The sequence below is a fragment of the Notamacropus eugenii genome, chromosome X (genome assembly GCF_028372415.1).
Source record: "Notamacropus eugenii isolate mMacEug1 chromosome X, mMacEug1.pri_v2, whole genome shotgun sequence".
NCBI classification, from domain to species: domain Eukaryota; kingdom Metazoa; phylum Chordata; class Mammalia; order Diprotodontia; family Macropodidae; genus Notamacropus; species Notamacropus eugenii.
In genome coordinates this window covers 23,829,135-23,841,868 of record NC_092879.1, presented here as the reverse complement: position 1 = coordinate 23,841,868, position 12,734 = coordinate 23,829,135, and the positions used below count along the sequence as shown (strand labels likewise).

The 12,734-nt window shown below is 42.0% G+C and overlaps 1 protein-coding gene across 2 annotated transcripts in view; it reads left to right on the top strand.

Moving 5' to 3' along the window:
- The window catches only part of LOC140516479 (protein bicaudal D homolog 2-like), a 39,201-nt gene extending 28,467 nt beyond the window's left edge, over positions 1–10,734 (top strand). For both annotated transcript variants that reach the window (XM_072627454.1, XM_072627453.1), the window contains exons 5-9: positions 558–980; positions 5,070–6,077; positions 7,209–7,360; positions 8,494–8,665; positions 9,215–10,734. In XM_072627454.1, the coding sequence (XP_072483555.1) occupies positions 558–980; positions 5,070–6,077; positions 7,209–7,360; positions 8,494–8,665; positions 9,215–9,238 (1,779 nt within the window). In that variant the 3' untranslated portion in view covers positions 9,239–10,734. The remainder of the gene's footprint in view (positions 1–557; positions 981–5,069; positions 6,078–7,208; positions 7,361–8,493; positions 8,666–9,214) is intronic.
- Positions 10,735–12,734: the final 2,000 nt, after the last annotated feature.

Sequence of the window (12,734 nt, the reverse complement as noted above, 5' to 3'; positions counted from 1 at the left end):
ACATAGTGGTTGGCAGTGACATACTCGAATTGACTCCCTTTGTTTCCAGTTCTTTGCCATAGAAAAGAGCTACTATACATATATTTGTACATGAGTCCTTCTCATTCTTTGATGTTTTTGAGTTATTGGCCTGATAGAAGTATCACTGACTCATAGTCACAGTTTGGTGTCTTTGGAAGGTGGTTCCAGGTTGCTTTCTAAAATGGCCAGACCAGTTCACAACTCTACCAATTAGACATTATTGTGCCTGTTTCCCTGCAACAGTTGCAATTTCCCTTTTTCTTCATCCTGAAGGGTATGAGATGGAACATCAGAGTTGTTGTACTGTGCATTTCTGAAACTTTTTGTAATTTGCAGCATGTTGTCACACGATTGTTGAGAGCTTGCATATCATCCTTTGAGAACTGCCTGTTCCTATCCTTTGGTTCTTATCTATTGGGGAATGTCTGTGATCAGGGCAGTTTCTAGCATAAATATGGTGAGGCAAAATTCAGAACTCATGAGGTGCACAGGATAAGTAGTTGTTTTAGGAAAAGGACATTTTCTTTTCATTTCAGGTGGAGTATGAAGGCTTAAGACGTGAAGTTCAGAGGAGAAATGAAGAAATTGAGCTTAGGGACAGTCGTCTGGCTGAAGTCACTCGACAGAAGGAGATCTCTGACCATCATCTAGAGGAGGCCTTGGAAACCCTCCAGAGTGAACGAGAACAAAAAAAAGAGCTGCGCAGGGTGCTGTCTGGGTACATCAATACCTATGATTCCTTAGGGACTCTGCCGACAAATTTCGATGGCCTGAATCATTGTAATGATGACGACCTGGCCTTTGGCTACAACAATCAAGTCTTCAGGAACCCCAGAGAAAACATGGTGTCCATGCCTCAAAATAGCAACAGCTTCAGTCCCCCTCCTGGTTTAGTGTGTGATCTTTCGAGTGAGCTCAGTTTATCAGAGATTCAGAAACTGAACCAGCGGCTTGTGCAGGTAGGAGGGCTCTTTTCTGTGTGTTTGTCAGCTAGGCAGCATGAGGATCTAAACGTAAATGAGCCTCTTAGGAGAGGTTAGAACAGCAATGCAAGGTGGCAAAATTCTTCTGAGAAGTACTCAGCTGGCTTTCTTTTGCTGAGCTGTGTATAGACTTCCTTCAGTGGAACAAGTAAACAAACAAACCCCATGGCCTTAGTGTATCTTTGTCTCTAGGTCTTTCGAAGAGGAGAATAGGTGAGGAGTGCTAGTAGGGCTCAGCTGTGGCAGAGTCACAGCTATGATCTGCAGATATGATGAAAGGGGAATAGAATGTGGAAATGACTGTTGCTGAAAAAAAATGCAGAAATTTGGAGCACGTCTTAAATGAACCAGTGAGAAAAGACCTTCGAGGTGGTCGAGGAATTTTAACCTTACCCCCCGAGACTTTTTGAAGAAACAAGATGCCCTCAGTGTTGCTCTCCTGACGTTTGCTAAATCATGTGATAAATTCTTAGCCATTTGACTACTCAGACATTTTCTTCAGAGAGATTTATGTGAAACATCTTGTTTCCCATACTTCCATGGGTATTCTGACCTCTCACTTATTCTTGAAAAAGCTTTGAGAAATTAGTGATTGGTAACAATAGTTCGGTTTTTCAGGTCCAGGTAATCAGGTTTAAGATGAATTTGCAACTGCCTATCTCTGAGTCTGTTCCACTTGAAAACGTACATGGCAGTAGTAAATGTTTGTTGAACTGAGTTGACCTGATTAAGAATATTCTGGGCTGAACAGTTTTTGCTCAATCAAACTGAAATCAGTGTGGCCAATGACGATAATGAAACGTATCCCAGCATAGCATCGTTAGATAACCAACTAGCTGGCTAGACAAATGAGAGAGCAAACATTTATAGAACGTCTACTATGTGCCAGACACTGTAGAGAGTTCTAGGGATACAAATGCAAGAAAACAAGACAGCGTGGGCCTTCCTGGAGTTTACTTTCCAGTGGGGAAACACATTGCCACAAAAGGATAGCGGATCACCTTAGCTTCCCTGCTCTAAAAGAGCTAGATTAAAGTACCAAAAACTTTTGCTCTTAAATAGATTGGATAGAGGCAGGCACTAGAGAAGGCAGGATGGTACACTGGAAAGAGCCCTGTTTCAGGAGTCACAGGCTCCCCGAGAGGACCCGCGTTCAAATCTTGCCTCCAGCACTTATGACCTGTGTGACTCAGTAAGAGAGAATCTAATTATGACCAGATAATCTCTGAGTCCTTTCTACCTCTAGATCTTGAAGTCTTAGAATCTGTCCCTTTGCAGAAACAGGCCTCCCATCCCTTGTCTGTTGCTGGTAGCATTTGACTTAGCCTGACTCTAATGTCTTAAAAGCATCTGAAAAAACAGTTTGTCAGAAAATGGTGTCCCTACCATCCCGTGATGGGAAAAGCTTTTTGCTGATGAGAATGGGACCATAATGTGCCTTTGCTTCTAACCCACTGAGTTCTTGTAGCTGCTGACACTTCATTTAACAGTGAGTGAGTCAGCTCTTTTTATCTAAAGAGGATTATTTTTTAAAAGAATACTTGCCTCTGGAAAATTACTTGCCTCACTCTAAACCATTCCCAATTTTGTGGCAGAAAAAATGTTCTTCTGCAGCACAAATAATGACTCTTTAGCAAGCCCTTCTTGGAGTCAGAGTCCTGCGATGGAAGCTGAAGGTGCTCTTCTAGCGCCACCCAGGGAAGGGCCCATGTAAACAGGCCTCTTAATACTGAGGAACTAAGGTCAAGTTGACTCAGGTCCATGCTAGCTGGCATAATTGAATTTAACCAAGTTTCTTCTACTATAGTGGGACATGGCTGAGACTTTGAAGTCAAAATATGACTTTGAAGACAAGGCATAGCTGGCCACAGGCAGTAGTCTGGTCAGTCAGGAAAGCCTCAGGTGGGTCAGAAGTCAGGACCAGGACAGTCAGATCATGTGAGGAGGTTCAAGTAGCCTCCCTAGAGTCTAGATAGAGAAAGGCCAAGTTCTGAGGATTCAGGCTACAGGAGTAAACTTTAGAGTAAAGAATCCTTGACCCACCAATTACCAAGCAGGGGAACAGGAAAGTCTTGCTGGAGAAGGTGCCTTTTGAAGGGAGCATCACAGGAATTCCTTGGACAAACAGGAGGCAGACTATGCCCGGGGGAGACACAGGAGTCCAAATCAGGGCCAGGAGAGTCATGTAGTTTGATGGGAGTGGAGAGTGTTTGGGTGTAAGTCCCAACAGAGAGTTCAGAAAAGGGTTGTGGTGACAGGCCATGGGGGCCTTGAAGAATGACAGCTGGAAGAGTGGCCTTTTTGTTCACTCTTCCCTCTGCAAATCATCCTTTAAGAAAGTCTTGGGAAAATGTTCTTAAGTCACAGACAGGTCTGGCTATCTTACTCCCTTGATCCAGAACCTATAGGGGCCTCCTAGTGCCTTGAGGATAAAAACAAACTTTGTAGGTTGACCCTTAAAGCTTTTCCCATGTCCACAAAGTTCCAATAAACCCTTATCTCACAATATTTCCCATCTTGTCATCTATATCCTAACTAGACTGTACCAGCAGGTGTTCCTACTTTCAGCAATTGGACCCTAGTTCCAAGAAGATTGATCTGATTTGCCCCAGGGATTAAGGTTCTCTTTTTAAAGTTTCCTAGATCACTTTTCAAGAAACGTCCCTCAGTTCCATTATTAGTACTGGAACGTACTGATTAGCATATGTGTGGCAGCCACTCAGCAGGACCCAAAGTCGGTGAGGGTAGGGCTTCTTTTCATGTTCATCTGTGCACCCACAGTGTCCTGGAAGATTTTATTTTCAATTTTATTTTATTTTGTTTCACTTTCTTTTCCCTGTTCCTTTTTTTCTCCTTTCCTTTCCTTTCCTTTCCTTTCCTTTCCTTTCCTTTCCTTTCCTTTCCTTTCCTTTCCTTTCCTTTCCTTTCCTTTCCTTTCCTTTCCTTCCCTTCCCTTTCCTTTCCTTTCCTTTCCTTTCTTTTCCTTTCCTTTCATTTCCTTTTTCTGGCCTTCTCTTCCCTCCCTTCCTTTCCTTTCCTTTTCTCTTCTTTTTTCTTTTGAACAGAGGAGTAACACCACCAGATCTGTGCATTTGAAATATTCCTTTGGCCTGCGGAGCAGAAAAGAGAGATCTGGGTAGCTAATAAGGAGAGCGGGAATTATTAACATGATTACTGGGGTAATGGAGAGCATAGGAGACCGATGCAGATTTTCAGAGGCAGAATCAGGAAGACCTGGTAGCTGACTGGCTAGGAAAAGTCACTAAGACAGAAAAGTCCAAAGTTGACCCCAGGGTTACCGCCTTGGGGTCTGTGTGTGAATGGTGCTACCACCAACAGAAACTGTAAATTCAGGAAGAGTAGATGCTTTTTTCCCCTTCATGGAATCACAGGATTCTGAATACGAAAGTGGCCTCAAATCCTTTTAGCCCAACCCATATCCCCCAAAGGACTCTGAGTGCAGCTTGCTTAAGACCTCCATGGAGGGAACCTGTCACCTCTCAGGGCAGTCAGTTATTCTTTGGGACAACTGTCTGCCTTTCCCTGACATTGAGCCTCTTTCCACCTTCTCCTCTGGGGCCAAATAATAGAGAAAGTCTGAGACCTCTTCTGTATCACAGCTCTTCAAATACCTAAAGATGGCCATTCTGTTCTACCTCACCCAAGTCTTTTCTCCTTCTCATTTCCTTCAACCATTCCTTATACAGCATGAACTCAAGTTCGTTCACTATCCTGGTTGCCCTCTGCATGTTGTCTGGCTTCCTTACTCTGTGGTGTAAAGGCCACAAAAGTTTTCTCTCCCCCCCTCTGGATTCTGTCTTAATCTTAAGTCAAACAGAATACCCTTCCCCTTCCTCCCTCTCCTTGATACCCTATTCTAAACATACAATGAGGATAAACTCTAGAATCTCAGAGGTTGGACTAGATGACCCCTAACACACTTGGGAATTTTTATCCATGAAGAAATCCACTCCACCATGTATCAGACAAGTGGTTGTTCATTTGAAGGCCAATATTAGAAGGAAATTTAATTCCTGTTTGAATTTCTTTGCTTTGTACCTTCAGGTTGATCATGAAACATCATGGCTATTAAGGAGTATAAAAGAGTTGCAGACCCAGCTTGATAGTACGAAGGATGCACTTTCTGTACAGCAAATTCAAAATACCTACCTTCTTGAGGAAATCCACACTTTAAACAGACGGTGCGGCACTAAAGAAGGGGGTTTGCTCTTTGGAAAAGATGGAGAGAAGAGTGGTGGCAGTGAACTCCATAGCCTGGAACATAAGTGTGCGGCGTCAAACTGTTCCCAATTAGCGAGGCTGAAGACAGAACTTCAGGAGCTACATCAGAAATACCAGGATTTTGAAGCCAGGTACAAACAGGTGGAGGCCTGGCAAGAAGAGTTTCAAAACCTGGCAGAGCACATAAGATTCTGGGCTGAATCAGGTAAGCAGAAGCAAGAGATCCTTACCAACCCAGAGAAGGAGCTTCAGGCTTCGAGGAAACTGTCATCAGAATTTCAGAGCAAACTGAGCCTCACCCAGGAGGAGCTGCAGGTGATTACTGAAGATCTGGCCAACATGTATCACCAGGTGTGTGTCTGCAACAACCTGTTACCTGATAGTGGTCTGTTGGATGGCTATAAAGATGGCCAAGAGGCCCCTGACCATACCTGCAAAAGGCATGCCAGTGATGTTGTGGCCAATGCACGTATGTGCAGAAGCCAGTCTGATGATCTCTTTGTGAAAGCCTTATTTAGTCCTGAGGCAAGCTCCGTGGAAAGTGGCAGCAGCAACCAGGCCGTTTGTGATTCTCCTTGTGAGTCTGATGGAGAAGAGGATGACAAGGAACCTGAGAGTCTTTCCAACCAAATTTCCATCATTGGAAGTCAAGTGAAGCAACTCCAGATAGCCCTGGCGATCTCACTGGGCAACAAGTCCCTTGAAACCATGTCAAGAGAGTTGAAGGACAAAAATGCTCTTGTTGAGGAAATAATGGAACTGAAGTCTTTGTTGAACGCTCAAAGAGAGCAAATAGCAACTCTCAGGACTGTCTTGAAGGCCAGCAAGCAGGTAAGCTATTGGCGATAATCTTGGGCACTTTGGATACTACACAGCCATGTCACATTTGCCTCTGGAGCAGAGGCAGAAAGAGACACGCTATGAAATTTTAAGGACTCAAAGATGATTTGTTGTCAGGTTGGGAAAAGCAGGCATCCAAAAGAACATTTTTTTCTTTTTCTTTCTGAAGTTCACATAATTCCCCATGTTTACTTGGAAAGATATAAGGAATAGTTCATTTTTTCCTATTTCTGCCGCTTTAAGGTTTTGTTACCCCAACAAAGTACAAAATCCCTTGCCAGTGCCTAGGTGCAAGTTATTACTTGTCATCCCCAAGGTCCATCGTGATGGGAATTTAGCGATCTTGTGTACTAGGCCCCAGGGTAGGTTCATCTTACATTTTTGATTAACATTAGGAACTATAGTTCTGCCTTCCACATCTTGACTTTTTCTGTTGCTGTTTTGCTATATCAGGAGTTGGCATAAGCAATTTAATGGGAATTTGGGAGTAGTTTTGTGGAATCCGCAGATGACACATGAAGGCCAGCAGATGACACTGAAAAACTGTAGAACCACTGAAATGCATAAAATGTATATAGAATATTATATAACATCAACATATTTTAATGATTTATTAAGGTAATGATTCAGACTTTTTCTCTGGTACACAGGGAAGACCAAAAATTTTTATGTGGATTTTCCAAGATCGCAGGGTACTGTGCTCCTAACCCCCTTGATATGAGATAACTGTAGTGGGTTAAGAGTCAGTAGCCAACATCATGTAAAGTATGTTGAGAAGTTGGTTCACTTGGTTGATAAAAGCAAATCAGTAAGCATTTGTTAAGAAGTCACCTTGTGCCAAGCCCTGTGCTAAGGTGTAGGGGTACAAAAACAAAAACCAACTTAAAGAAAAACAAAACCCAAAATACGATCCTTGCCCTCCTGGTACTCACATACTGATGGAATAGCCAGCACATGAACAACCATGTCCGTGCAAGATAGACAAAGGGTAAATTGGACTATCAGAGGGAAAGTACTAGCATTGAGGAGAGTGGGGGAGCGCATTGAACCTCTGGAGGAGGTTTTGGAAAATTCTGCATTGCAGCTTGCCAGTAGACCTGTATTCTTTTCTTTCTCTTCTAGGCTGCTGAAGGTGCCCTTTCCAATATGAAACGCAAATATGAAGATGAGAAGCTTGTGGTGGCAGAAACCATGAATAAATTGAGGCATGAGCTGAAAGTTCTGAAAGAATATAGTGCTAATTTTTGCTCCCTTCAGGCAGTGTTTGCCAGCAGGCAAGTTTCAGTTCTGCCTCTTCTAAAGTTTCCAAAACTCCCCCAACACTCTGGTGTGAGTGGGCAACTATTTCCTGTTTGTGAGGAAACACAGAGCTTGGGACAAGGGAAAGATTTCCAGTTCTGGGTTACGCTAATGTGGGCACCTGCCCCCAAGCTAATCTATGCAAGTTTGGTTGTATGTGTGACAAAGGGAGGAAGGAGAGATCTTACACCTTTTCTTCCCAGAAAAGACAATGCACACGTAGAGCTGTTCCTGCTCATATTATCTACACTTCCCATCACTAGTCTAAACATGAGACACTGTGTGAAAGAACCACCAAGTGGGAATTTGGTTCTGACTTTGGGAGTCACATCCTGCGTGATAATGGGAAGATCAATTGCCTTAGTTCCCTTTTTGTTTCTTAACTGTCCTGTACTCTTAGCATGGTGTGCTACATGATCGCTTCCTTGTAAGCTACCTTCAGCAGGAGGTGTATTCATATGAAGACTCAATACTAAAGCACTGAGAGAATGTTAAGGGAATGACACAGGTAACCATGGTGTTTGACCTTGCCTAGGAGATTTCTTAAAACCAAGGTTATTTTTGACTGTGTTTCCTCATGCAGGAGGGTTTTTTTTCAGTCAGAAGGATGTAGGAAAGAGCAATGGACGTAGGGTTTAGCCAGGTTTGCACTGTGGTTCGTGCTTACTAGATTTGGGATCTTAGATGTGTCACATCCTTTTTGTGAGGTTTCCTTCGTTTGAAAAATTGACGTAACAATGCTTGATTATCCAACTCAGTGCTGTGAGAAAAGAGCTTTGCAAACTTTAGAATACCATGGAGAAAGGAGTTGTTATTAACTTATTTACTGAGTGGAAGCTTTCCTTGAGACGGCAGTCTCCAGCCTTTTTGATGCAGGGTCTGATCCCCTCCTACATTGAGGCAGTAACGAGTGGAGAACTGTGTTCTTTACAAGGACAAGGAAACAACACGGCAGCTGCTCACTTGTGAGCGATCCAGTTGGTCCTTGAAGATAAATGGGTTGAGTGGGATTGCCTGCTTGGGGACCCATGCCTGAAGGGCGACCAAGATGTTTAGGTACAGTTATTGGTGGGAGGTGCTGAACTGCCTTTCTGTTCTTCTTTTGCAGATGTGACGAATATGTTTTGCAGCTTGGTGAAATACAGCAACAGCTTGCTGCTGCGGAAGATCAAAAGAAGACGTTGAAATCTTTCCTGAGCCTAACAATTCAGCAGAAACAGGCCCTGATCCAGTGTTTGGAGACACTGGAATCACTGTTCCCTGTGCCACTGAACAGCCAGGTAAAGCTTGTTTCCAACCCTTAAGGGGGACCATTGAAAAGTAACTGGGAATGACATGTTTCCTCAAGTATGGAGCTAGGAGGAGTGGGAGAGGGGTGCTTCCACACAGTGAAGATTGTGACTTAGGGTAGCTGGTCAACTTTTCACTGAGTATATTTATCCCCATATCTCTACCCTGGATGAGATTTTTCTCATAAGTGTGTTTTCAATCCTTGACTCAAGAACTCGTCCCTAATCAAGCTGATGGTGTGTGCCTACTTCCCCACTCCATAGGTCTTTAATAATCTTACTTCGCCAAATAATTGACTTTTCAACATCTTTCTAAGTTGGCTGCTGAATCCTGTGGCCTTGCTTGGAAGGTATCTTTAGTGTGACATAAACTTGTCCTGATATATCTCTCCTCTAGCCATAGAATAATGTGGGAGTGAGACTTCCCTCTCATTTCTCAAAATAAGTGTAGAATTTTATATGATGAGATGTTGAAAATATTCCATCACAGCTGCTTGCCTAATTTTCATTGCTATGTTTTTATGTTGCTTTGCTTCTCAGTCTCCACCAGCAGTAAATGAATAGCATAAAGAAAGAAGACCCCTCTCCTCGTGTTTCCAGGAGAGGAGAACGTCATCTTTGACAAGCAAACATATCTGCACAGGACTGGCATTAACCTTGAGATCATCTAAGTTATCAGCTTTAAATGGTTGTCCCAGAGTGTTGGATGTCCTTTGGGACGATATTTAATGTGTTATTTCAGTTACAGGAAGAACATCTATAAGTGTTTTGAAAACCCAGGCCATTTCAAAATGATGCTTGAGTTTGTGTTGTGCCTAAGAGCTACATTCCACTGAAGTATCAGAGCGGTTGTGGTTTGTTTTGAGTACTATTGTCCTGTGATTCCTTTGTGAAGAGTAGGGTATTCCCCGTTCCCCTGTTCATGGGTGTGCCTGTCTCTTCAGAAATATTAAAAAAAATACCGAAACTTGATGTCGCTCCTCTCCTATGACTAATTCCTGTTGGCGTTCAAGGCCATTTCAAGCATGACACAAAACCTTGCATGTCTTTATGTTTAAAAATTAGTTTCTGTATAATTGTGCATTCACTTGGTGCTTTATACTGTGATAGAAATTGTCTGCACAAGTAGTTTCCATCTGTGTACTGTGTACTGTTATAAACTTTAAGAACTGTATTTGTGCAAATCCTAAATGGAATGTATTGTTGTAGGGGTTTTTAGGCAAATAGCTTTGTCATCCAAGGCCCCTGAATATGGGACAAGTATTTGGGATGCTTGATAATGCTGGAAGTTTCTTAGATTCTTGAGTACAGAGGGCTATTTTTGGAAAAGGAAGGTTGCAAATGCTTGACTCTTTGTAGGTGAAAGCCATCTGAAGCTCAAAGAGAGTACATTGTTAAATTCAGGGATTAGTCAAGTAACCCTAGTAAGGGGCTGCTTTATGCAGTTTTAGAATTGTACATTTTTTGTGGAAAGTTCTCTGGGTTTTTTCCTCCTCCAATCCAGTACCTTTAAAGTTGGGAATTTACCACCTGCAGTCCTTTATGGGATTCTTTAGACTCTGCCTGTATCTTCTCTTGGGGAATGAAAGTTACATGGTGGGACACTGAGTTGTTGGAAATGACGTTATTTTGGGAACCCATTTTTTAAGCATCTTTAATAATAGAAAACCATTTCCTCTTCCTTTCCCTTCTTAAACCGCATGTTGGGTATGGAGCAATCATCTGAAGAGAATTGGTGACTTGAAGGGCAAGTGGTTCTATCAACCACACACCCCCAAATGCTTAGTATTAGTTTGTGAACCTTTGAGTATTTTCAGTACCAGAATGCAGCTGGCTACAAGGGGCTACAAGCTGGCTACTAGATATGCTCGGCAAGAGATAAGGAAGTTATTTAAATGGAATGAAAGTATATATAGATATATTTTAATGGAGATGTTAAAATATCTATTGTACTTTGTGTATGCAGTAACACTCTCTAAATCGCCCCCTCAATACAAGGCATGTTGAAGACTTTTGTGTAAAGTATTAAACTCATAAATAAATTGTATTAGTTGTCTGCATTTCTGGTTTTCTGAGCTTGATGTCTTTATATTTAAGACTACTGACTCATTACATACAAGCTCCATTCCAATACAGCAAATAGTAGGAGCAAAGAGTAACAAGACCAAGGGGCCTGTTATTGAGGATATGCCTAACTGGGAAATGCAAGCAGCTTTTCCATTTGCAATGAATGCTGATTTCACCTGTAGCTTATATCCAGAGACACTTGAGCCTGGTGGAATGAGACCAGATGCCTTCATCTTCCCCTGGTCACTACTATAGAGTACTATCCAGGATGGTCTCCTGATTGGTTCGTTGTCTTTTCAATTTGTTTTACAAAAGACCAGGTCTTGCTAACTACTTTTCCCATCGAGGGACCACAGCGCTTTTTGACCACCATGCAAAGCCCTCCCTGTCTCTCTCTGTTCGTCCTGCGTTTTCAAGGAAGAGCATGACATCAGAGAAATAGTGAAATGACTTGCACTTGATTTTGTTTTGAGTGAGGGAGAGCTGTGTACGGTCCCCAGCCTCACTTTCCCTTCTGGGTCGTCTGGATCCAGTGACCAGATATTCATCAGGATGACTGGAGAAGGCCCAGCATGCACTAGGAGAACTTGACCTACTCAGGTACTCACTTAGAGTGAGGTCCCCTCTTCCTTTTCCTCTGCAGTGAAGGGAAATTTCGATGGCCAGAGGACGGCCATGTAACTTGGGGTTTACACATCAGATTCCTTCCTTCCTTCCTTGCTTCCTTGTTTCCTTCCTTCCTTCCTTCCTTCCTTCCTTCCTTCCTTCCTTCCTTCCTTCCTTCCTTCTTTCCATTTGCCAAAACCTTAAACCCACAGCACTTTGAAGCTCACACCTTGTACAACAATAGGTCCCTACCCAAACTCTACTTAATGCCCCTTATGGGGACCCTCCTGGCTTCAGAGTGATTATCAAGAGAATCTACTGCACTTTCCTTCCCCCCTGCTTTTACTTACTTAATTTTTTTTTGCTCATTAAAGGGGCCATTCACTGTTTACTTCTAAAAGAGGCCTGTTACCTGAATGGGCATTATGTTACTCTGATGGTGAGTACCCTAGAAGGTACTATCATAACACTAGGAAAACAACATAAATAATCATATTAAAAACAAACATCCAGACCTACATAATCTCAATAGATACTGGCAAAAGTCTTTGAAAAAGCATATGTTTATGCTGAAAGCCCTGGAAAGTATGGCCACAGAAAGGTATTAAAAATTAACAAGCATCTATCTGCATCCAAAAGCAATCATCATGTACAATGGGATACACTAGAATCTTTTTCAATAAATACAGAAGGAAGCAAAGATGCTCATTCTCCCCACTATTATTTCATATAATTCTGGAAATGCTTGCAAAAGGAATAAAATGAGAAGGGAATAAAAATAATAAAGACAGGTGAAGAGAAGATAAAAGTTTACCTACTTGGAAAAACCCAGGGAATCATGAAAGATACTAGTTGAAAGAATAGATTCCACAAAACTGTAGGCCACGAAAGAGATCCTTATAAACCAACAGGCTTCATATATAATAATAATAACAAAACACAACAAACAGTAATGGAAATGGAAATTCCATTTCAAATCACTACAAAATGCATAAAATATCTTTGAATTTGTTTTCCAAAGAACACAAAAATCTTCTATAGATACAATTACAAAGCAATCCTTAAAGGAACAAAGCACAACCCAAAGAGCTGAAAAAATATTCAATGTCCATGGTTCACTGTGCCAATACAATATAAATAACTATGCCCCTCCAAATTAATTTGCACTTTTAATGCTATACCAGTCAGATTACCAAGATGATACTTTACAAAGTTCCCTAAAATAGTATTTGGAAAAAATTGGATCTAGAATATCAAAGGAAATGATCAAAAGAAATACGGATGAAAGAGGAATAGCATTTCCAGACCTCAAACTATTTTGTAAAACATCAGTCATCAAAACCATCCGAGATTTGTAAGAGAACAGAATAGATTCATGGGATAGAGT